This window comes from Rutidosis leptorrhynchoides, chromosome 3 (genome assembly GCF_046630445.1).
Source record: "Rutidosis leptorrhynchoides isolate AG116_Rl617_1_P2 chromosome 3, CSIRO_AGI_Rlap_v1, whole genome shotgun sequence".
NCBI lineage: Eukaryota > Viridiplantae > Streptophyta > Magnoliopsida > Asterales > Asteraceae > Rutidosis > Rutidosis leptorrhynchoides.
The window spans coordinates 658,262,452-658,289,881 of NC_092335.1; the positions used below are offsets into that span (position 1 = coordinate 658,262,452).

The window sequence follows — 27,430 nt, forward strand, 5'->3', positions numbered from 1 at the left end:
ATTGTGATTAACATTATTTTCAATTGAATCATCAACAACTTGTATATCTTTGACTTTTACTTTAATCCATTTATTGATTTCCTCCGTAACTTTCACAAATTCAACTAACATTGCCTTTTCTTTTGACGATAAATTGGATATTAATCAGTTATATAACTTAAAGTTTCCTTTAATCTTAGCATCGTGAATCCGTTTATAAAGTTTCTTCGTTGAACTGTTAAAAATGGGTTCATCTAATTTCGTATCATCAACGGCATTCTTTGTGATTGGATCATCATTAACTGTTTCTTCATCTTTCCCACACTTATGCGTTTTTATTGGTCTAACAGTTTTGGTTTGTGGAGATCTAAACTTTCGGTTCACAAAGGTGATCGATGTATCACCATCCCTAAGTGTCATTCTACCTTCTCTTACATCAATGAATGCCTCGGTGGTTGCTAAAAATGGGCGACCTAGAATTAGAGGAATATCAAGGTTTTCCTCCATATTAATCACTATGAAGTTTGCAACAAAGGTCAAACTTCCCACGTTAACAAGTAAATTATTTGCTATTCCAACCGGGTGTTTAATGGTTTGATCAAATGATTGAACACCTATTTTGGTTGGTTTTAATTTACCCATGCCTAATCTTTTGTATAAGGAAAGAGGCATAATATTTGCACTTGCTCCTAAATCTGCGAGTCTATTATATACAGCACCATCATTAAGTAAGCAAGAAATGATAAATTCACCCGGGTCTCCTGCTTTAGTAAGTTAAGTTGGTTTGTAAACCTTTTTCGGGTGTTTTTTCCTTGGTTCTTTCACTTCTATTTGAATTTCTTGTTCACATTTTTCTTCGTTTCTTGGAATGGGAGGTTTGTATAAGAATTCTTCTTCATCACTCAAATTTTAATCCTCCTTATATTCTAATTTTGATTTTTCATATGTTATTGATAACATATTTATGTTTTTATTTTGAAGGTTTTCTTGGGTGGTGAAATTATGATTAACTTCATTGTCAACTTCCATCGGACCATGTATGTAATGTTTAACTCTGTGACCATTAACTTTAAATTCAATCCCATTTGAATTTATTAATTCTATCGTTCCGTATGGGAAAACTCTTTTGACTATGAATGGTCCAGACCATCTTGATTTCAATTTTTCAGGAAATAGCTTGAATCGTGAATTGAAAAGAAGAACTCTGTCTCCTTCTTTAAATTCTTTTGAACTTCTGATTCTTTTATCATGCCATTTCTTCGTTCTTTCTTTATAGATTAACGAATTTTCGTATGCTTCATGTCTTAATTCTTCTAATTCGTTTAGTTGACTTAATCGTAGACGTCCAGCTTCATGTATATCAAGATTACATGTCTTCAAAGCCCAAAATGCTTTGTGTTCAATTTCTACTGGAAGATGACATGCTTTTCCATAAACCAGTCTAAAAGGTGTGGTTCCAATTGGAGTTTTGTAGGCTGTTCTAAAAGCCCAGAGTGCATCCTCCAATTTAATGGACCATTCCTTCGGATTTGATCCTACGTTTTTTTCTAGAATACGTTTTAAAGCTCGGTTGGTATTTTCAACTTGTCCACTTGTTTGTGGATGATATGTAGTGGAGATTTTATGAGTTACTCCATATCTTTTGAGAACTTTCTCAAGTTGATTATTACAGAAATGAGTACCCCGATCACTTATTAAAGCTTTCGGTGTTCCAAACCTTGCAAAAAGACGTTTTAAAAAGTTGACTACAACTCGTGCATCGTTAGTTGGGAGAGCTTGTGCTTCCGCCCATTTAGATACATAATCAATGGCTACGAGAATATAGAGATTATTATGAGATTTTGGAAATGGACCCATAAAGTCAATACCCCAAATGTCAAATACTTCACATACTTGTATGACATTTTGTGGCATTTCATCACGTTGACTTATTTTTTCAGCCCTTTGACAAGCATCACAGGATTTGCAAAGAAGGTGTGCGTCTTTGTAAATTGTAGGCCAATAGAATCCAGCATCATAAACTTTTCTTGCTGTTAGTTGAGGCCCATAATGCCCTCATGTTGGTCCTGTGTGACAATGGTTTAAAATTTTGCTAGCTTCATCTCCGAATACACATCGGCGTATTATTCCATCTGGACAACTTTTAAACAGATGTGGATCTTCCCAGAAATAGTGTTTTATATCACTGAAGAATTTCTTTCGTTTTTGGTACGATAATCCTTTTTCAAGGAATCCACATACTAAGTAGTTTGCATAGTCTGCAAACCATGGTATTTCATTATAATCTATCTTCAATAGATATTCATCAGGAAAGTTGTCTTGTATGGCCGATTCATTTAGAACTTCTAATTCAGGATTTTCAAGACGAGAAAGATGATCAGCGGCGAGATTTTCTGCTCCTCTTTTATCTCGGATTTCAATATCGAATTCTTGTAAGAGTAAGATCCAACGGATTAATCTTGGTTTAGCATCTTGTTTCGAAAATAGGTATCTAAGAGCAGAATGGTCGGTATAGACCACCGTTTTAGCTAGAACGAGATATGATCGAAATTTGTCAAAAGCAAAGACAATAGCAAGGAGTTCTTTTTCAGTAGTTGTGTAATTTGTTTGTGCTCCTTGTAACGTCTTACTAGCATAATATATAGGTTAAAATCTTTTTTCAATCCTTTGTCCTAAAACGGCTCCCATTGCAAAATCACTTGCATCGCACATTAGTTCAAACGGTAGATTCCAATTTGGTGTTATCATGATCGGCGCATTAGTGAGTTTCTCTTTAAGAATATTAAAAGATTTGATACATTCATCTGAAAAGATGAATGGAGCATCCTTTTCTAGGAGTTTATTCATAGGAGTGGCAATTTTAGAAAAATCTTTTATGAAACGTCGGTAAAAACCGGCATGCCCTAGAAAACTCCTAACTCCTCTAACATTGGTGGGATGTGGAAGTTTAGCAATTACATCTACTTTAGCTCTATCCACTTCAATTCCTTCTTTTGAAATTTTATGTCCAAGAACGATGCCTTCTTTAACCATGAAATGGCATTTCTCCCAATTAAGTACTAGATTTGATTGTTCGCATCTAATAAGCATTTGTTCCAGATTAACTAGACATGATTAAAATGTATCACCGAAGACTGAAAAGTCATCCATGAAAACTTCCATGCATTCTTCTATCATGTCGTGAAAAATCGCCATCATACACCTTTGAAAGGTTGCAGGGGCATTGCAAAGTCCAAATGGCATGCGTTTGTAAGCAAAAGTACCATAAGGGCACGTGAACGTGGTTTTCTCTTGGTCCTCGGGTGCTATTGGAATTTGAAAATATCCGAAAAATCCATCTAGAAAACAATAGTAACTATTTCCGGCTAATCTTTCCAACATTTGATCAATGAAAGGTAAGGGAATGTGATCTTTTTGGTGGCGTCATTTAATTTTCTATAATCAATACACACACGCCATCCTGTTACAGTCCTAGTAGGAATAAGCTCATTTTTCTCATTTGTAATGACAGTCATGCCACCCTTTTTAGGCACGCATTGAACTGGGCTTACCCATGGACTATCAGAGATTGGATAAATTAGACCTGCGTCTAGCAGTTTAATAATTTCTTTTTTAACTACATCTTACATATTAGGATTTAGTCTTCGTTGGCGTTGCACATATGTTTTATGACCTTCTTCCATAAGGATTTTATGTGTTCAATACGAAGGACTTATTCCTTTAATATCATGAATCTTCCATGCAATGGCTGGTTTATGAGCTTTCAACACAGAAATGAGTTGTGATTTCTCATTTTCAGTAAGAGAAGACGATATTATTACAGGTAATTCAGATTCACCATGTAAATAAGTGTATTCCAAATGGTTTGGAAGTGGCTTTAACTCTAATTTCGGTGGTTCTTCTATCGATGATTTATATCGATATCTGTCTTCTTCTTTTAGCATTTGAATTTCTTCTGTTATTGGTTCATATCCATTAGCTATAAGTGTAGCTAACATTTCAGCTTCATCAATTGGTTCATTACCTTCTCCTAAAGAACATTCTCCTGTTCCTTATAATTCTGGAAATTCTTCTAACAATTCTGCATGTGCATCTATAGTTTGAATATAATAACATGTATCATCTGCAGATTGTGGTTGTTGCATTGCTCTATAAACTGAAAAGGTAACACTCTCATCCTCTATACTTAGGGTCAATTTCTTACCAAACACGTCTATCATTGCTTTAGCCGTGTTTAAGAATGGTCTTCCTAATATGAGAGGAACTTGAGAATCTTCTTCCATGTCCAGAACAACAAAATCTACTGGAAATACTAAAGTACCAACTTTAACTAGCATATTCTCCATTATCCCTCTAGGATATTTTATTGATCTATCGGCTAGTTGTATGCTTATTCTTGTTGGTTTCAATTCTCCAAGGTCTAGTTTAGTGTATAGTGAAAACGGCATTAGATTTATACTAGCACCTAAGCCTGCCAATGCTTCTATTGAACTAAGACTACCGAGAAAACATGGAATTGTGAAACTTCCTGGATCAGATAGTTTTTCTGGTATCTTATTCAACAGCACTGCTGAACAATTAGCATTCATAGTAACAGCCGAGAGTTCTTCCATTTTCTTTCTATTTGAGATTAGATCTTTCAAGAATTTAGCATATCTAGGCATTCCTGAAATCACATCAATGAAAGGAAGATTTACATTTATCTGTTTAAACATATCCAAGAATTTGGATTGCTCGGCTTCAAGTTTCTCTTTCTTCATTTTACTCGGGTAAGGAAGTGGTGGTTGGTATGGTTTAACATAAGGTTTAGCCTTAACTGTGTTATCTTCATTAACCTTTTCAACTACCGGTTCTTTTTCCTTATCTTGATTAGGTTGTGGTTCTTGTGGAGTAGGAATAGCTTCATCAGAAGTTACAGGTATTTCAGGTGGTTTAAGTGTTGTACCACTTCTTGTGGTAATGGCTTTAGCTGTTTCATTCCGGGGGTTAGCATTTGTATCACTAGGTAGACTTCTCGGTTTTCTTTCACCTATTAACCTTGCTAGGTTACTTACTTCTTGTTCCAAGTTTTGAATAGAAGCTTGTTGATTTCTAAATGCTTGAGCATTTTGTTCATTGGTTTGTTTTTGAGATGTGAAAAACTACGTTTGAGTTTCAACTTGCTTCGTCATCATATCTTCTAAATTTGGCTTTTTATCATCGGGTTGTTGTGGTGGTTTGTTTTGAAAATTAGGTCTTTGCTGATTGTAAGTATTGTTGGATACTTGTTGATTACTAGGACCTTGTTGGTTGTTGTATGGAATATTTCGATTATAATTCTGGTTTTGATTGTAGATCGGTCTTGGCGGTTGATAATTATTCTGATAATTATTTCCATGCCTTTGGTTTATGTATGAAATATTCTCTCTTTGTTCCATTGTTAATTCAATACTGAGACAATCTTTTGTCAAATGTGGTCCTCCACACTGCTCACAACTAATTCGTATTGAGTGAATATCCTTAGTCATCTTTTCCATTCGTCTCTCCACAGCATCTATCTTTGAGGAAATGGAATCTAAGTCATGGCTAGAATCGGCTCTAGCTGCTTTAGATGATCTAACGATATCTTTTTCTTGGTGCCACTCATGTGAGTGGGAAGCAGTGTTATCAATAATTTTATAAGTATCAGTTTCGGTTTTCTTCATAATGGAACCACCAACTGCTATATCTATGTCTTTCCTTGTAGTGATGTCGCATCCTTGGTAGAATATTTGTACTATTTGACAGGTGTCTAAACCATGTTGCGGACATCCTCTTAATAACTGTAAAGACCCTAATCTTACGAATGCCGATACATATAAATAAAGGTAACTTAAAAGATAAATGAGCGTTATTCTTATTCGAATTCAAACCATAGTTCAAACCAAAGTTGACAAACTTATTCAAAAGTACTACTAAACCAAAATAAGCTACTAAATCTTGAAGGAAATCTCTAAGGCAAGGTGCTAAGTTCACTCCACTCTACACTCTTCCCTCGTTCCCGACGCCCCCTTGATTACCTGTCGTATAAGAAGGAAAAAAAAGAATACGACTGAGCCAAAGCCCAGTGAACGGATATAATGAATAACAGAGTATAGTATGACATGCAAAATTTAATTTCAAAACAAACTTATTTTCAAAATAACTTAGTTGCAAAACAAAGTGCGAATATGTATAGATCCACAATACCATATGTCATGATGCAAATTTCATAAAATAATGCACTAAGAGTCAAAACAAATATGTATAAAGTATCAAAATGAAATCATAGGGTAGCTACTCCACTAATCATCCATATCGGTGACGTTTCGTATGACACTACGATGAACGTACACCGTCAAAACAAAATCCTAGGATCGATCCATGCGCCTCCTATCAAAATATAATAATGAAGAGCTCATACCAACTACCGGGTAATCAAAAGGAGACGCCATAGATATAAACAAATACACCGCTACGGTCGATGCCACATTATCGGTGTCACAATAATGCGCCCACGGGACCTCCATGGATAGGTTACTCTTAGGCATATTTTAAGAAACCGTTTAACCGTCTTATTAATTATAAATGTTCAAATACTTTTAAAGTGGCTAACGGACTTTAAAATATGTTTTAAAAAGAATTAACGAGTTGACTTAAATATTTTACGCTTGACCAAACACTTAAATGTATATAACATTGTATGTCGTATTATTTTAAAATCACGTGTTAACCCAACCATTCGGTCTAACTTTTGAAACGAGTCATGTTACATAATACTTTAGCCCTTTACATATTAACAACTTACACGGGACTAAACGGGACATGTAAAGCCACGTGGAATGAGGGACACTCGATACGAATCACCGTACCACTCGTCACATACACACACGTTCTTTACCGGGACGTTTCCCACCTTTTTGGGGCTGTTTTCGGGCTGTACGGGGCTGTTTATGGAGCTGAATTCGTGACAATTTCCAGACAGCACATTCGCGACAGTTTCAGGGTGTTTAGCGACACTTTCAGGCTATTTAGCGACACTTTCAGTGCTTTTCGCGACAGTTTCTGAGCTGACTTTTGGGCTGAATTCTGGACTGTTTTGGTTGAGGTTTTAAGACACGGTTTTGTCACAATTTCCAAATACCAAAAGTATTATGATTCCTCAAACAACAAACATCCAAAATCGTTAGTACATCATACATGAGGAAACTATAATACATTTCAAAGACAAATAAACACACATTTTGAACAAGCATGTCATACCATAATATTTACACAATTCGAAACAAAGTTTTGAGAGGAAAGATTTACCGAAGCGATCCTAGAACCACCTAGAATATCCGTACCTTAATTGAATGACGAGATTCCAAGGACAACAAAATACCACCAAAGGAGACGATCACCGAGCCAAATCTAATGAATACACACGTATGAGTACAAAACGCATTCAAATAGGGAGTATGTAATATCTTTTATTTAATTAGTGTTACCATATAATTCCTAAGTGTTTATCTCTATCTAAATGGTTTCATGAGTTTTATACTACCGGTTTAGTTTATATTACCATATTACTATGACATTTATTTTCCAAATTATTATTTAGTAGATTAATTATACTAGTGACATATGCCATTTAATTTTATTCAACCTACTGTACGACTTCCATGGCTAAACGTAAATGCCCATTAGTTATAATTTTGTAAGTACCCATATTATTATTTTACAAAGCATATAATACTACATAAAATTTGACTACAATTTGATAGTGGTCAGTACCATTAAATTTGTATATTTTAATTCAATCATGCTAAAATTTTGATACTCCATTACTAGATATAACTACCATTTGTTTAAGATTTATATTCACAAAAGTTGCCAATTTTATACTCACAATCTTAACATCTCATCCCTATAATAATTCATGTGATATGTGGTAAATTTAAACTAGCAAGTTAAAAAAAAACAATCAACAAATTATACATCAATAACAAACAATCTTAACATTACTAGATGATGATTAGTAGTTACCTCTAAAATGTGTTTGTGTGTTAGGACCAAAGCTAGACCCGCAAATATTTTGTGTTCTTCTTTGAATCTCTACATTCTTTTCTTCTTAAAATTATGGTAAATTGTGGTGTAGTATGAACATCAAGTTGGAGAAGAAATGGTGAAATAAAGTCCAACGAATGATACTTATGATGATGTTTATGAGATATAACCTCATGAGACTCTCCTCATTCCATTTAATAATTATTAGTCCAAACAAATTCCATCAGTAGGTTGATATTCCTTATTTAATATTGCATTTAGCTTGAATTTTAGTACAAAAAAATTGACTAGCAATTGTTAATCCTAATTAACTTAATTCTAACATGATACAATTTAAGTTTGTATACATTAAAGTTCACGGCTCACGTTCTTAGCATTAGAAATTATAAAATTTTACTAGTTAACTAATCTACCACTAATTACTTATGTTTTAAATCTTATAATATTTTATTTATTTTAATTTGTAAGAATGATTAAATACAAATTATAAGTTTTAAATTGTTTTAGTTTTATAGGATATTACAACTCCACCTACTAAAAAAAAATTTCGTCCTCGAAATTGAAAGAAGTTATAGAATAGAAACGCACCAATTAGCAAACAAATGAGGGTGCTCGGCCCGCATGGTTTCCTCGAGTTCCCAAGTGGCCTCGCTAGCAGAATGATTTTTCCATTGAACTTTAACGAAAGGGGTGGAGCTTTTACGAGTTACTCTCTCCTCGCGTTCTATAATAGCTTCGGGCTCCTCAACATAAGAAAGATCAGCTCGAATTTCAGAAAAAGGATATTGCACCACGTGCAATGGATGATAGTTGTAACCCCGCAACTGAGATACGTGAAATACGTTATGAACATGAGATAACTGTGGCGGTAATGCTAAACGATAAGATACTTCACCAACTCGATCTAATATCTCAAACGGTCCAATATATCGAGGACTGAGCTTTCCTTTCAAACCAAAACGTCGTACACCCTTCCAAGGTGACACCTTTAAAAACACCTTATCACCCACAACAAACTCTAATGAACGTCGGTGTTTATCGGCATACACTTTCTGTCTCGATTGGGCTTCCTTCAGCCGATTAGTAGCTATAGCGACCTTTTCATTAGTCACTCTAACCAACTCAGGTCCTTCAATCAATTTTTCACCCGCTTCATTCCAGCAAACTGGCGCTCTACACTTTCGACCATAGAGCATCTCAAATGGCGCCATACGGATACTAGCCTGCCAACTATTATTATAGGCAAACTCCACCAAACATAAGTACTCATCCCAATTTCCCTTCCAATCTAGGGCACAAGCTCGAAGCATATCTTCCAAGATCTGTATCGTACGCTCAGACTGTCCATCAGTTTGTGGATGAAAAGCAGTACTAAGCTTCAATCGCGTACCCCAAGCTTTGTGTAACCCCTTCCAAAATCTAGATGTAAACCGAGGATCACGATCGGATACGATGGAAGAAGGAACCCCGTGTAATCTCACAATTTCTTGCTGAAAAAGCTCGGATAGCTTACTTACCGAATAATCCATATGAATAGGCAAGAAATGAGCCCATTTGGTTAATCTATCAATCACCACCCAAATAGCATCATGCCTTTTCACAGTCTTCGGTAAACCACATACGAAATCCATTGAGATATCATCCCACTTCCACACGGGAATGTCCAACGGCTGCAACAAACCACTAGCACGTTGGTGCTCGATCTTTAATTGTTGACAAGTAAGGCACTTCCCAACATATCTAGCAACGTCTTTCTTCATACCACTCCACCAAAAGTGCTGCTTTAAATCCTGATACATTTTGGTCGAACCAGGATGTATAGAAAAAGGTGAGCTGTGAGCCTCAGACAACAGAGCCTCACGAATAGCATCATCATTAGGAACACATAATCGATTCCCACACCAAATAACCCCATCATCATCTTCTCTGAACTCTTTCACTTTACCCTCTTCCAAATTTTGTAACACTGTCCACAAATCACCATCATCCAATTGAGCCTCTTTTATTCTAGTAATTAAATCAGACTCGAATTTTAGATTTGCCAACATCCCCGATGCTCCTCTTTTACTCAATCCCATATCAAGTCTTTCGAATTCTCGAATGTGAGTAACCAAACATGAGATACTACCAAATGAATTTCTACTCAATGCGTCGGCTACCACATTCGCTTTTCCAGGATGGTATTGAATGTTTGCATCATAATCCTTCAATAACTCGAGCCACCTTCGTTGTCTCATATTTATCTCTTTTTGCATCAATATGTATTTGAGACTCTTGTGATCGGTGAAAATATCACAAGTTTCTCCGTAAAGATAATGCCTCCATATTTTCAACGCAAAGATCACAGCAGCTAACTCCAAATCATGAGTAGGGTAATTAACCTCATAGGGTTTCAACTGCCTCGAGGCATAAGCAATTACCTTACCATGCTGCATCAAAACGCAACCCAAACCATGCTTAGAAGCATCACTATAGATTTGAAAACCCCCACTCCCTGATGGCAATGCAAGAATAGGAGCTGATACAAGTCTTTTTTTTAACTCATCGAAACTCTTTTGTCGTTCCTCGGTCCACACAAATTTTTCCCCTTTCCTCAATAACTTGGTAAGCGGCAAAGCAATCGTCAAAAAACCTTCAACAAATCGTCGATAATAACCAGCTAAACCAAGAAAACTTCGAACCTCAACAACAGAAGTAGGTCTTGACCAATTTATAATAGCCTTAATTTTCGCTGGATCCATCATTATACCCTCAGCCGATACACCATGACCCAGAAAGGCAACTCTTTGCAACCAGAATTCACATTTAGAGAACTTCGCAAACAATTTCTTACTTCGGAGGGTTTCAAGTACAACACGAAGATGATTCTCATGTTCTTCTTTACTCTTTGAGAATACCAAGATATCATCAATGAATACGATCACAAACTTATCCAAATACTCATGGAACAAACGGTTCATTAGATCCATGAAAACCGCAGGAGCATTAGTTAATCCAAACGGCATCACTAAAAACTCATAGTGCCCATAACGAGTGCGGAAAGCAGTCTTAGAGATATCTTCTTCTTTAACACGGAGCTGATGATACCCAGACCTAAGATCGATTTTAGAAAAATACTTCGAACCTTGAAGTTGATCAAACAAATCATCAATAAGTGGAAGCGGATAACGGTTTCGAATAGTAATACGATTTAACTCGCGATAATCAATGCAAAGTCTCATGCTACCATCCTTCTTCTTAACAAATAAAACCGGCGCACCCCAAGGTGACACACTTGGTTGAATAAAACCACAATCTATCAACTCTTGCAATTGCTCCTTGAGTTCTTGCAACTCGAGTGGTGCCATACGATAAGGAGCTTTTGATATCGGTTGGGAACCCGGAATCAAATCAATCGAAAATTCAACTTCACGGACTGGAGGCAAACCCTGCAATTCATCAGGAAATACATCGGGAAACTCTCGAACAACATCAATATTTTCAAGCGAAGGAATCTCAATAGACAAATTCTGAATCGAAGCTAAATAACCAACACAACCATGTGAAATGAGCTTTTGCACTTTAAGCGCTGAGATAACTTTAATAGATTTTACAGGAAGATCACCATTAAAGACACAATCGGGTATAGAATGATTTCCAAACAAAATCCTCTTCGAATAACAATCGATAGTCGCGTGATGGCGAGATAACCAATCCATGCCAAGAATAATGTCAAAGTCATGCATGGTCATAGGAAAGAGATTTGCGGGAAACATGCAGTCATTGAATTCCAAACGACAATTTTGAAACACACGATCTATAATTTCAATACTACCCATTAGGGTGGAGATCGTAAATGGAGTAGACAACCAAGTTGGAGGCACTTTCAAATATTTCGAGCTCTTAACAGACACAATCAAGTGCGTAGAGCCAGAATCAAATAGAACGAAGAGGGCACGATGGTGTACGAATACATGACCAGTAATAGTACCTAATAATATCAAGAATGAATGAACAAATAACTCAAAGGAAATATTTTAAAAATGAATAGGGATCGAAATATACCTGTAGCCTCAGCAGCCTGAGCAGCAGTCATGGCAAAGACGCGTCCACCAGGAGCTGGCGGAGGAACCTTCGGAACAAACCCAGGTCTAGGATTCTTGCAATCCTTAGCTAAGTGATCAACCTCTCCACAAGAAAAACATGAACCCGCACTACGATAACAAACTCTTCCCGGATGATTCTTTCCACAAGTCCCACATGGTGCATTGGCATTAACACCACCATTTCCGTTACCCCTTTGTTGCCCTTGGGGGCGGTACACTTGTAATTGACCACGGTTATTATTATTGGGCCCGTTGTCAATCCTTTGCTGATTTCCTCTATTATTCCAATTATTACTACGATACCCTTGGTTCCCAGATTGTTGACCCTGTTTGGTAGTCGGTGCAGGCACAGATCGTAGTGGTTGTGCAATCTTAACCCTCTTGTTTTTACCATCCTCATTTTTAGTAGCCAAATACTCAGCTCGCTCCATCTCCAAATTCCGAGCATAATCGGCTGCCTCAGCGACATCAAAACATTTCAGATTAATCATTTTAGAGCGGTAACGCCCATGAACAGCCCATTTGTACTTACGGGCTTGGTCCTCAGAAGACCCAGCAGCAGCACCAATCAAACCCACAAGCCTCAAAAACCTCTTAGTGAAATCATTAATAGACTCATCATTCCCTTGCTTAATATTCGCATACTCCCGAATCACAGCTTCTTTCTCCGCCTCAGAAAAGTACTGACGGAAAAACAACTATTTGAAATCAACCCAATCTAATGAATCCTCAAAATCGATACCCCCTTTCGCTTGTCTCAAAGCGATCCACCAGCGCTGAGCATCCCCCTCTAGTTTATAAACAGCTAATGGCACCCAAAACCTCTCTTCACAACCAAGCACTCGGTATATCTTCTCAATGTGAGTGATCCAATTCTCAGCTTCCACGGGGGTACTAGCAGTGCTGAATGATAAAGGACGTTGTTTTTGAAACCGTCCTAACCAAACATGAATAGCATCCCCCGTTACACCTTTCTTCTCCACATACTCATCCTTGTCTTCATGCTTAAAAGTCTCGCCACCTTGATTACACATAGCATCAATAGCTTGAGCTATAATGTTGGGTAACAAATTCGTGATAGTTTGGTTAATCTTGTTATCTACCTCCTCCTCGGACATTCCCTTTTTTTTCGGTGCCATCTATGAACGAGATGAGGATATAACGGTTACGATTAGTACGAAGAATAAAAGAGAATATTCAAAGTGGAATTAGAATAATATAGCGGAAGGAAAATCCTAACCCAAAAGTCTACCCAAATCTCACAGGCCATAACTTAGGACTAAAGTTTCTACAGGAGGGAACCTAAGCTCTGATACCATCTGTAAAGACCCTAATCTTACGAATGCTGATACATATAAATAAAGGTAACTTAAAAGATAAATGAGCGTTATTCTTATTCGAATTCAAACCATAGTTCAAACCAAAGTTGACAAACTTATTCAAAAGTACTACTAAACCAAAATAAGCTACTAAATCTTGAAGGAAATCTCTAAGGCAAGGTGCTAAGTTCACTCCACTCTACACTCTTCCCTCGTTCCCGACGCCCCCTTGATTACCTGTCGTATAAGAAGGAAAACAAAGAATATGACTGAGCCAAAGCCCAGTGAACGGATATAATGAATAACAGAGTATAGTATGACATGCAAAATTTAATTTCAAAACAAACTTATTTTCAAAATAACTTAGTTGCAAAACAAAGTGCGAATATGTATAGATCCACAATACCATATGTCATGATGCAAATTTCATAAAATAATGCACTAAGAGTCAAAACAAATATGTACAAAGTATCAAAATGAAATCATAGGGTAGCTACTCCACTAATCATCCATATCGGTGACGTTTCGTATGACACTACGATGAACGTACACCGTCAAAACAAAATCCTAGGATCGATCCATACGCCTCCTATCAAAATATAATAATTAAGAGCTCATACCAACTACCGGGTAATCAAAAGGAGACGCCGTAGATATAAACAAATACACCGCTACGGTCGATGCCACATTATCGGTGTCACAATAATGCGCCCACGGGACCTCCATGGATAGGTTACTCTTAGGCATATTTTAAGAAACCGTTTAACCGTCTTATTAATTATAAATGTTCAAATACTTTTAAAGTGGCTAACGGACTTTAAAATATGTTTTAAAAAGAATTAACGAGTTGACTTAAATATTTTACGCTTGACCAAACACTTAAATGTATATAACATTGTATGTCGTATTATTTTAAAATCACGTGTCAACCCAACCATTCGGTCTAACTTTTGAAACGAGTCATGTTACATAATACTTTAGCCCTTTACATATTAACAACTTACACGGGACTAAACGGGACATGTAAAGCCACGTGGAATGAAGGACACTCGATACGAATCACCGTACCACTCGTCACATACACACACGTTCTTTACCGGGACGTTTCCCACCTTTTTGGGGCTGTTTTCGGGCTGTACGGGGCTGTTTATGGAGCTGAATTCGTGACAGTTTCCAGACAGCACATTCGCGACAGTTTCAGGGTGTTTAGCGACACTTTCAGGCTATTTAGCGACACTTTCAGTGCTTTTCGCGACAGTTTCTGAGCTGACTTTTGGGCTGAATTCTGGACTGTTTTGGTTGAGGTTTTAAGACACGGTTTTGACACAATTTCCAAATACCAAAAGTATTATGATTCCTCAAACAACAAACATCCAAAATCGTTAGTACATCATACATGAGGAAACTATAATACATTTCAAAGACAAATAAACACACATTTTGAACAAGCATGTCATACCATAATATTTACACAATTCGAAACAAAGTTTTGAGAGGAAAGATTTACCGAAGCGATCCTAGAACCACCTAGAATATCCGTACCTTAATTGAATGACGAGATTCCAAGGACAACAAAATACCACCAAAGGAGACGATCACCGAGCCAAATCTAATGAATACACACGTATGAGTACAAAACGCATTCAAATAGGGAGTATGTAATATCCTTTATTTAATTAGTGTTACCATATAATTCCTAAGTGTTTATCTCTATCTAAATGGTTTCATGAGTTTTATACTACCGGTTTAGTTTATATTACCATATTACTATGACATTTATTTTCCAAATTATTATTTAGTAGATTAATTATACTAGTGACATATGCCATTTAATTTTATTCAACCTACTGTACGACTTCCATGGCTAAACTTAAATGCCCATTAGTTATAATTTTGTAAGTACCCATATTATTATTTTACAAAGCATATAATACTACATAAAATGACTACAATTTGATAGTGGTCAGTACCATTAAATTTGTATATTTTAATTCAATCATGCTAAAATTTTGATACTCCATTACTAGATATAACTACCATTTGTTTAAGATTTATATTCACAAAAGGTGCCAATTTTATACTCACAATCTTAACATCTCATCCCTATAATAATTCATGTGATATGTGGTAAATTTAAACTAGCAAGTTAAAAAAAACAATCAACAAATTATACATCAATAACAAAGATGTTGATTAGTAGTTACCTCTAAAATGTGTTTGTGTGTTAGGACCAAAGCTAGACCCGCAAATATTTTGTGTTCTTCTTTGAATCTCTATATTCTTTTCTTCTTAAAATTATGGTAAATTGTGGTGTAGTATGAACATCAAGTTGGAGAAGAAATGGTGAAATAAAGTCCAACGAATGATACTTATGATGATGTTTATGAGATATAACCTCATGAGACTCTCCTCATTCCATTTAATAATTATTAGTCCAAACAAATTCCATCAGTAGGTTGATATTCCTTATTTAATATTGCATTTAGCTTGAATTTTAGTACAAAAAAATTGACTAGCAATTGTTAATCCTAATTAACTTAATTCTAACATGATACAATTTAAGTTTGTATACATTAAAGTTCACGGCTCACGTTCTTAGCATTAGAAGTTATAAAATTTTACTAGTTAACTAATCTACCACTAATTACTTATGTTTTAAATCTTATAATATTTTATTTATTTTAATTTGTAAGAATGATTAAATACAAATTATAAGTTTTAAATTGTTTTAGTTTTATAGGATATTACAATAACTTTCCAAATCTTGTCCACGCCTCATATAGAGTTTCATTTGGCTTCTGTGTGAATGTAACAATTTCTCCTTGAAGTCTTACGGCTTTAGATGCAGGAAAGAATTGTTTAAGAAATTTTTCAACTAAAACATCCCATGTATCAATCGCCCCTTCAGGTAACGATTCCAACCAATCTTTGGCTTCTCCCTTTAAAGTCCAGGAAAATAACATGAGATATATCTGTTCATCCTCAACTTCTCTTATTTTAAATAGTGTGCAGATCCTATTAAAGGTACGAAGATGTTCATTTGGATCTTGCTTCGGCCCACCACTAAATTGGCATTGATTAGTCACTATGTGTAGAATTTGTCCTTTGATTTCATAATCTGGCGCATTAATGTCTGGATGAGTAATTACGTGACCTTGGCCAGTGCGTTTAGCTCTCATTCGGACTTCCATACTTAAAGGTTCTAGATTCTCCATAATTGAATTTGTTGAATCGGAATCACTAGAGGATTCTGATTTAATGGTTCGTTCCTCAACAATCTCTGTTTGAATGATTGGTGGTTCTGGAGGAAAATTTAATGGTTCAGGATCTATGAATCGTCCCTGAATATTCTCCGGATTCTCAATTGTGAGGTCGGGTTCAAAAAATGGATTATCGGAAATTTGAACTGGAGTACTTGGTCGACTGGATGACGATTCTAAAGAAAAATCAATGGCGGTAATATTTGCTAAATGTCTTGATCTAGTTACAGGTGGTGAACGTACAAAAGGTGGTGAACGTCTTGCTCGGTGCATTCACTGAATATCCTATTAGTTTTTAAAAGGAAAGAAAAATTATATAAGTTATCCAATCAATAGACTTTTCTGATTTTGCCCACGTTTCGAATAGCCAAAAGATGCAGCAGAGGGGCAGGATTCGTTTGGTCTCAATATAATTGAGGACTGTTTGGCTCCAATAACCCGGTCCACGTACAAATCCAACTATTACTACGAACCAGAAAATTTTGATGTCTATCAATTTAACCACTTAAAATAAATTTTCGTAATTTTAAGAAATTTAGATAAGAAGTAGAAAAAATTCTAAGTCCTAAAAACTAGAATAGCGAGAAATAAGAAAGAAAAAGAGTGCGTCGGAAAAGGTCGAAAAATAAAAGATCGAAAAAAATAAAAGGCGTCGAAAAATAAGAAATAAAAAGAGTGACTTATAAAACTTTAAAACACTTGCCTAACCCAACCTTATTACTACCACTAACTTAAAATTATAATCGCAAATTGAGATTACTAATTGGAATGATAATTGATACATAGGTAAAAGGTGTCTAAAAATAAGAAAATAGCGTGTCTAAACTTAAAAAGGAACTAAAAATTTAAAACTAAAAGTTGCGTCTTAAAGCTTACAAGTAAAACTATATCCCAAATGGAAATAACTTAAAAAGAAACTAAAAATTAAAAAGGCGTAGCAAAATTCTAAAGTACTTAAATCTTAGTCTAAAGAAAAGACACTTAAGGGATTTTACGGCAAAGCCTAAAAATCTAGAAGTAAAAAAAAAAATAACTATGGCAAAAACTATATCTTAAAACTAAATACGAGCGAAAAATACAAATATTACGCTAAAACAATTAAAAAGGGACAAAATATAAAAATATACAAAAATTTGTAAAAATTACAATTTTTATAAAAATATTATTTTTATATTATTTATTTTATTAAACTATTAATTTTATATATATAAATAAAACTAATTAAAAATAATTATTACAAATTAATTAAATCTTAAACTAAATAATAAATTAATTAACCCTAAATACTAATTAATTAATAATAATAATTAAAACTCCGTAATAAATGCCAAATTAGGGTTGCTGTGTGCCCGTGTCAGACGGCTCCGCGAGTCGCGGTATTCGAAGCTGCAAACTCCGCGAGTCGCGGGGTTCCAAAATTCAACTCTGGTACAGTTTTTAATTCGACGCGTTTTTTTTAAAAAGGTTTTAATTATATTCTCTGTTTTAAAAACTAAATAAAATACTTAAACAAAGAAAAAAAACTTATATTTAAAAAATAAAAATAGAACTACTTTATAATTTTAAAAATATCTTAAAAATAGATTTATATATATATTAAATTTTTTTTTTCGGTTTTAAATAAAAATATTTAAATAAAACTTATATTTTTATAAAACTTAAATATTTAACAAAATCTTAAAAAATATATATAAATTTTTTTTTCTTTTTATATTTTCGAATAATTAAAAACGTATTTTTACAAAAGTGAATTTTAATAAAAGTAAACTAAAAATAACATAATTTTTTTTTTAAAAAAATTTAGCGTTACGCTTCCGGCTTTTAAGCTAGATTGTTCCCCGGCAGCGGCGCCAAAAATAACTTGATGTTAAGCGAGGTGTATATAAAATAGCTTTTAAATTTTAGCAGAAAATACTATTAAATACGATACAATTTTACTAAAGATATTTATTTATTTATAGAATGGATATACTTAAACCTTGCTACAACACTTATAGGCAGTGTACCTAATCGTACAGTAGTGTAGTTTTTAGTAAGTCCGGTTCGTTTCACAGGGAAAATCTTTAAACAAAGCTTAACGCTATATTAGTTTACTTTTATAAAAATACAAATATATATATAAGTAATATTATTATTATAAAGGGGGATTTTTTACCGTTTAATGACCGGTTTGTCGATTTTAAAACTTTAGTCGCAGTTAAAACAAAATGTAAAATAATAAATAAATACCAGACTTAATTTAAAGCGTAAAGTAAATAATGATAATGAAATTGCGAATAATAAAAGTGCGATAAAATAAACTTGCGATAATTAAAAAGTACGATAATTAAAAGTGCAATTAAATACAATAACAATAAAAATGCGATAATTAGAAGTGCAATTAAATATAAAATAAAGGAAATTAAATATGAAATAAAAGAATTATGCTTATTTAAACTTCCGTAATCATGATGTTTGACGTGTTGATTTTAGTTTTATGCCCATGGGTTAATTGTTCTTTGTCCTGGATTATTTAATATGTCCATACGGATTTGTCCATAATAGTCCATCAGTCATAAATACAAAGAGCGAAAGCCTTCGTCAAATTATTCTTATTCCCGAAGTCAAATATTCCAACTAATTGGGGATTTGAATTGTAACAAGGTTTTAATACTTTGTTTAATGAATACACCAGGTTATCGACTGCGTGTAAACCAAGGTTTTACTACTTTGTTAACAATTACACCAATTACCCTTGAATGTAATTCACCCCTGTTTCAACAAGTCTATTAATTATTAATCCAGTTCCGTGTCCGGTAAAATGAATAATTATTGGTATTTATAGATATCCCGCCCACCGTACCCAGTCAAGCGTATGTGGTTATATATAAATACGTCGAATTATAAGTTTGTATATTAAATTAACAAGGTATTGTTTAGTTAATATAAAACTCATTAATAGCCCATAGTCTAATTTCCACAAGTGTCGTTCTTTTATCCAAACCCCAATTATGGTACAAGGCCCAATTACCCAATTTTAGTAATTAGCCCAGCATCATGATTACTTCGGATTAAATAAGCATAATAATAACTTAGTTACGAGACATTAAATTAAAAAGGTTGAACATAACTTACAATGATTAAAAATAGCGTAGCGTTACACGGACAGAATTTCGACTTACACCCTTACAACATTCGCTAACATACCCTTATTATTAGAATTAAAATTAAAATTAAAATTAAAATATAAATTATAAATATAAATATTACGTATAGATAGATGGATGGATATATTATGTTTTTAAAATGATCAGAATTCGTTTGCTTTTATAGGGAGTTTCAGTTTTTGGGGCTCCGCGACTTGCGGCCCTTTTCTTCTTCAAACTCCGCGAGTCGCGGAGATCGTTTTTACAGCTCACCCACATTTGGCTCTTTGTTTGCCGACGATTTTTTTTATAAATATAATATATATATATAATTAATATAATTAATTATATATTATATTATATTTATATACATAATTAACTTGTAATTTTTAGTCCGTTGCGTCGAGCGTTGAGAGTTGACTCTGGTCCCGGTTCCGGATTTTCGAACGTCCTTGCGTACTATTTTATATCTTGTACTTTGCGTTTTGAATCTTGTAGTCTTGTAATTTCGCGACGTTTCTTATCAATAATTGGAACCTCTTTGATTGCATTTTGTACTTTTGAGCTTTTTGGTCGTTTGCGTCTTCAATTCGTCGAATCTGTCTTTTGTCTTCACCTTTTATTATTATCACTTGTAAATAGAACAATTGCAACTAAAAGCTTGTCTTTCTTGGGAAATAATGCTATGAAATATATGTTCGTTTTTAGCATTATCAACCTCACAGGTCAAACTTAAAAATAACTACAGTTTCGAACCTAAAGCTCTGTAACGCCCCTCCTTACCATCTGTAACATCCCTCCTTACCGCGACCACAATATTGCCCGCTTTGCCCGTAGGCGCACGAATTTTTCTTGGTGACCACACGAGGATTTACCAGGAGGTCACCCATCCTAGTACTACTCCCGCTCGAGTACGATTAAATGCAGAGTTCTAACGGGATCTGCTGTGCTTGTAGCCCCAAAACGTGTTGTGTCTGGTAAGGATGGAAGTTACCTTATAAGGGACTCGAACTTTCTTACACAAATCGATGTGGGACTGGGTATTACAAACTTCTCCACTTAGAATCATGACGTCCTCGTCAGGTCGAAATAAATTGATGTCCAGGATCTATACCTCTGGAGATGCACGAGCCGAGTGCCCGTCACACCCCGAGAGCCTAGTGCTCTGATACCATCTGTAACGCCCCTAACTTACAAAACTCTAATAAATCGTATAAAAATACCTTATAAGGCAAAAGGGCGTTAATCTTATTCAAAGTCAAACCAAAGTCAAAGCTAAAGAAAATGGAAGTTAAACCAAAATTACTAAAGCTTTACAAAATTCTAAGGCAAAGGTGCTAAGTCCACTTCAAATCTACCTCTTCTCTCGATCCCAAAGCCCACTGAATACCTGTCGTATAAGAAAGAAAACGGAATACGACTGAGCCAAAGCCCAGTGAACGGATATAACAAACACAAGAGTATAGTATGACATTCAAATACATTTTACAAAAAGAACTTATTTTCGATATAACTTATTCTCAAAGCAAACTTATTTTGACAGAAAAGTACGATTTAGTATAGATATACAATACAAAATGTGTAAAACTTATATTAACACAAGCTTATTTCAAAGTAGACTTATTTTAATACAACTTACTTTCAAAACGAACTCTTTTTTAAAAAAAAGTACGAAAAGGTATAAATCCACAATACCAAAGATGTCATTGTATCAAAGTATAGTATATAACACAAATTTCATAAAATAATGCACTAAGAGTCAAAACAAATAACTTACGAAGTATCAAAATGAAATCATAGGGTAATTACTCCACTAATCATTCATATCGGTGATGTTTCGTATGACACTACGATAAACGTTCGCCGTCAAAACAAAATCCTAGGATCGATCCACACGCCTCCTATCAAAATATAATAACAAATACAAAGAGCTCGTACCACCACCGGGTAATCAAAAGGAGACGCCATAGATATATCAAAATACACCGCTACGGTCGATGCCACATTATCGGTGTCACAATAATGCGCTCATGGGACCTCCATGAATAGGTTACTCTTAGGCACATTTTAAGAAACCGTTTTAACCAACTTAGGGTTACAAATATCAAAATACTTTTATAAATGATTAAAAGACTTTAAAGAATTAATAAAATAAACTTAAATATTTTACGCTTGACCAAAACTTAAAATGTTATACAAAATAATATGTAGTTTTATTTAAAATCACGTGTCACCCCAACCATTCGATCTAACTTTTGTCACGAGTCACATTACATAATATTTAAGCCCTTTATGAATTAGCACTTTAAACGGAACTTACGGGACATGTAAAGCCACATGGAATGAGGGTCACTCGATACGAATCACCGTACCACTCGCCACACACATACACGTTCATTACCGGGCTGATTGGAACATTTCGGGACTGTTTTCGGGCTGTCCAGGACTGTTTCTGGAGCTGATTTCGTGACAGGTTCCAAAAAGCTATTCGCGACAGTTTCAGGCTGTTTCGCGACAGTTTCAGGCTGTTTCGCGACACTTTTGGACTGTTTTACGACAGTTTCAGGGGCTGAAAATAGCTACTGTTCCGGGACAGTTTTCATAGCCGTTTTAGGCTGTTCTGGGACTGAATTCGGAGGGGTTTTCGTGAAACAGTTTTGACACAACTTCCAAATATCAAAATATTATGATTCCTCAATTAACAAACATAATTAGCAACCTCGTTAGTACATCAAAAATGAGGAAAATCATAACACAATGTATAGACTAACAAACATAACGAATAATCAAATGAGCATGTCATACTAATAATTTGTATACACAATTAGAAACAAAGTTTCAAGAGGAAGATTTACCGAAGCGATCCTAGAACCACCTTGAATATCTGTACCTTATCTCCATTAACGAAATTTGCAAAGATGAAGACCACCAAAAGAATGCGATCATCAAACTTAATCTAACAAATACAAAAGTATGAGCATAAACTACATTCAAGAAAGGAGTATGTAATATTATTTATTTTATTATATTATCATATGATTTTCATGTGTTTATTAATATAAATATTATAAATTTGTAAGCTTGATTAAAACCCATTATTTCTATTTTATTTCAACCACCAAAAGTATGAAATGTTAACACAAGTTTTACATGATTTTTATGTGGTTTTATTTCATAATTTTCTAGCATATAAAATGATAGCATACTCTTAATAATGTGGGAGAAAAGTTAGAAGCATTACCTTAACACTTGGACACCAAAACAATCTTGTTTTTCTTTCAAAATAAATCAAACACTTGGTAATTTGGAGAGTGAAATGTGTAGAATTTTAGGCTAGAGAAAAAGATGGAAAAGGAATCTAAAAACCACGTAATTTGTCTTGTAAGTGTTACCTCAAGTATGGTGAAAGGTCATGTAAGTAAAAGCTCATTAGTTATGATATAAATGATGATTAAAGTTGTAAATAAATGGTGATTAAACTCTAGTTACTACTAAGCTATAAAGACATGGAGTCCAAAGGTTTTTTTTTTTATGAATCTAGACTATATAACATGCAAGGTTAAAGCATACATTTCATACATTATATCTAGTTGTTTAGACTTATAAGTAAAAGAATCCAAAGTTGAAACTTATAAAGTATAAAATGAATTAACTAAATGTACATGGTTCACAACATAATAATTATTTAACTTATGATAAATGTAGTGTTAAACAAACTTAGGATAAAGTTAAATATATTAAACTTAAGATAAAATGTAATCTTTACTTATCAATTATTATCCATCCTAAAACATATGCCTTAAATATTATCAAAGTTATATTGTTAGTTTTATGGGGTATTACGTGATCCCTCCAGAAATGGGGAATCTTGAATCACTCAAGATACTAAATGTAATCTATAACGATCTCTCTGGTTCGATCCCAACATCGTTTGGAAATTTGAGCTCGTTAAGGATATTATACGCTTACAGGAACAAACTTTCGGGTCAAATACCTAATGAACTAGGAAACATGAAGTCTTTGATTATTTTAGGATTATCTCACAATCAACTTACTGGTTCGATCCCTGCGTCGCTTGGTAACCTGAATACCTTACAGGAATTAGATGTTCACAAAAACTTACTTTCTGGCGTTATTCCGCCAGAACTTGGGAAATTGGAGTCTCTGATTCAGCTTTCGTTCAGCCATAACGAATTGACCGGTCAAATCCCAGTTTCGATAGGCAATTTGAGTAAGTTAGAGCAGTTGTATCTTAACGACAACCGATTTTATGGTCTTATTCCTAAAGAATTAGGGAACCTGAAGTCTCTTGTTGAAATGTACTTGGTCATTAACCGGTTCAATGGCTCGATCCCAAATTCACTTGGTAACCTCAAAAGGTTGGAACAATTTGTGCTTCATGATAACCAATTTTCGGATCATTTTCCTGAATCGATAACTAATTGTGAAAAATTGAGATATTTGACACTAAGTAATAACTCGCTCGTGGGTTCTGTTCCTAAATCAGTTTGCAACTTGAGATCTTTAGAGATTTTGGACCTCGCGAATAACCAACTTAGCGGCCCAGTTGGACAATGCTTAGGTAATTTCAGCCATGGACTCAAAGTATTAGACTTGAGGTTAAACAACTTCCATGGGCTCGTTCCTTCAACGTTTTTGAACCAGAACAACAACTTAAAGAGCCTCAATTTGAACGGGAACCGGCTCCATGGTTCAGTTCCTATGAGTCTGATTCATTGTTCGAATCTTGAAGTTCTTGATTTGGGCAACAACATGTTAACCGGTGCGTTCCCTAATTGGATTGACACATTACCCGAGCTGCAAGTTTTAATCTTGCGCGGTAATAAACTCAATGTCACACTTCAAAACTCGAAAACTGAACACCCATTTCAAAAGTTGCGAATTCTTGATCTATCTAGCAACGGGTTCACCGGGCGTTTACCTTCAAACAACTTCAAGAACTTCAAAGCAATGACGAGTATAGATAAAGGAGTATCGGGCGAGCTTTACATGGGTCAAAATTTGTCAATGTACGAAGACACCGTAAGGCTAGTTGTGAAAGGATTAAGAATGGAACTCGAAAGAATACTTATCGTTTATACAACTATGGATCTTTCGGTTAACAATTTCGAAGGTGAAATTCCTAATACAATCGGACAACTAAGCTCACTTCGGTTCCTTAATCTATCACATAACAGTCTTGCAGGCGAAATCCCGATTCGCCTGCAAAATCTTAAACTGCTCGAGTCATTAGATCTTTCTTCTAACAAGATTGGGGGTAAAATTCCGGCAAAATTCGCAAGTCTTACATTTCTCGCAGTAGTAAACTTTTCGCAAAATCGGCTTCATGGTGTGATACCAAAAGGTGGACAGTTTAATACTTTTGGAAGCAATTCGTATCAAGATAACAACGCGTTATGTGGCTTCCCGTTGACAAAAAGCTGTAGAGATGATGAGGTGGAATTCGTTCCGACAATGCAAGAAGACGATGAATCTGGATTCTTTACAGGGTTTACTTGGGAGTCAGTTGTTATGGGATATGGATTCGGGTCGGTTTTTGGATTAGGAATGGGATGGTTTATGTTTTATTGTGATAGGCCGGCCTAGATGGGTTATTAGGATCACTGAAAGAGAACAATGGAGATACATAAGAAAATCAAGAAAGTGAGCTTGCAAACTGAATTAGTTTTCTCTAGCTTCTTAAGTTTTATTTTATGTTTTAATTAATTAATTTATTATTATATTTTTTCTCTAGCTTCTTAAGTTAAATATACAGTATCGCGTTGAACATAATATTGTATCAAATTCTTTTGAATCGAATATTGTTTGAAATATTCATTATCCAGAAGTAATAAGTTAAGCTTTATGGTGATACTCTTAGGATTGTTTTGTTCCAATGTCTCCTAATTTAATGATCTATTTTAAATCAATTTTCGCACAAAGTGTTAAGTGTGTCTAAATGTATATAACAAGCAAGCAGGTGGTTAGCCGCGCGTTGCAGCGGCCACCTTCAAACCCATTAGAATTGCAGTTGGCATTATTGTGTGTTACATATATTACCTGTCTTTCCCTTCTTTTCCAAGACTACAAAACAAAAACAAAAGTATGAGTCACTTTTTTACTTGTCCATCAGCTGGTTTACAACAAATGTACGTTATGAATGGACGTTAGTTCATAAAACGCATGTGTGGTAGCAGCAGGCGGTAGCAGGAGCACCAACAATTTCATCAGCTAAAGTAACAACAAATGTTAGTAAAAAAACCCTGGATACAAAGTAGGAGAAAATTGCGCGGATAGTCCCTGTGGTTTGTACCACCCAGCTTGGATAGACGAAGTTGCTGTTTTGAGTGTGGATAGTCCTTGTGACTTAAAAGTGGAGCAAGGATAGTACAGTTCACTAACACTGTTAATTTTTTCCGTTAAAACTGAATCATGTGCCAAACATGTGAGCGTATTTTTGTCATTTACAGGAGTTTCATCAACTCAATTATTTATATTTATATTTAATAAATAAATATAAATACAATATAAATAAATATAAATATAAATTAATTATATATAATATATAATATGTAATTATATATATTCATAAACAAATCATACGCGAACAAATAAATAAATTAATGAAAATCATCTTTTCAATCACTTTGTCAATTGTGGGGAAATCACAAACAAATAAATAAATTCATAAAAACTAACTTTACGTTTCATCTTTTCAATTCCAAACAAATAAATACAAATCCTTCTTTTAATATCTGTAACTTCGATCTGATTCATCTTCGATATCTGAAACTTCAATCAAGGTTTGATACAAATCATTCTTTTGCTTCGAATCCTTCTTTTAATACAAATCAAGGTTTGAAACTTCGATCTCTGATTCATCTTCGTTGCACTAGATCTGGAAGAAACAAAGATAAAACGATGGAGGGTTTGCTTCGATTTTTGATATTTTCCGATTACCAGATTTGTAGTTATAAAGGTTCAAACCTTGATACAAGATCTGGGTTTTTTGATCAATAGCACCGAACAATCAGTCTCTTTCATACTTTATTTGCTTTGATTAAATATGAAAATAAAAATATAAATAAGTAAGTTTGGTTCTTTTAAAAAAGATAAAAATAATAAGTAAGTTTGGTTACAGATCTGCAAGTTTGATTACAACCCAATTTGGGGTTTTAATTTGGGGTTATGAATTTAGGATTTTGTTTCGGTTTATAATGTTAAATTTTGAGTAACAGCTGGGGTTTTTGGGTTTTTGCATATTGTGTTTGTGAAGAGTGTTTTTAACAGAGGGTTTTTGCATATTGGGTTCAAAAACTGAATCGTCCCTTTACAAAAATCGAATTTAATCCCATGATTTAGATATGTAGTGTTTGTGTTTATGATTTTGGGTTTTTGGGTTTTTGCATATGACCACCACCTGATGTCGACCGAATTTAATCCCATGATTTTGGGTTTATACATATTGTTTTTGGGTTTTTGCATCTGACGTGGGAAGAACAAGTTATTTAATTTGGATTGAGTTTGAACATCAATACAGAAGGTTTTCTAAATTTGGATTGAGTTTGATGTGGGAAGAACAAGTTGCAGATTTATTTGTGTTTGAGTTCAGTTAT

At 34.5% G+C, this 27,430-nt stretch overlaps 1 protein-coding gene across 1 annotated transcript; it reads right to left on the reverse strand.

Annotated features, from left to right (window-relative positions):
• Window positions 1–11,433: 11,433 nt before the first annotated feature.
• Window positions 11,434–13,249, reverse strand: LOC139902541 (uncharacterized). Its single transcript, XM_071885152.1, has 4 exons — window positions 12,824–13,249; window positions 12,070–12,781; window positions 11,555–11,995; window positions 11,434–11,453 (listed from the first exon to the last, which is right to left on the reverse strand). Exons 1-4 carry the CDS (start codon window positions 13,247–13,249, stop codon window positions 11,434–11,436), a joined length of 1,599 nt encoding a protein of 532 aa, XP_071741253.1.
• Between the last annotated feature and the right edge of the window lie 14,181 nt (window positions 13,250–27,430).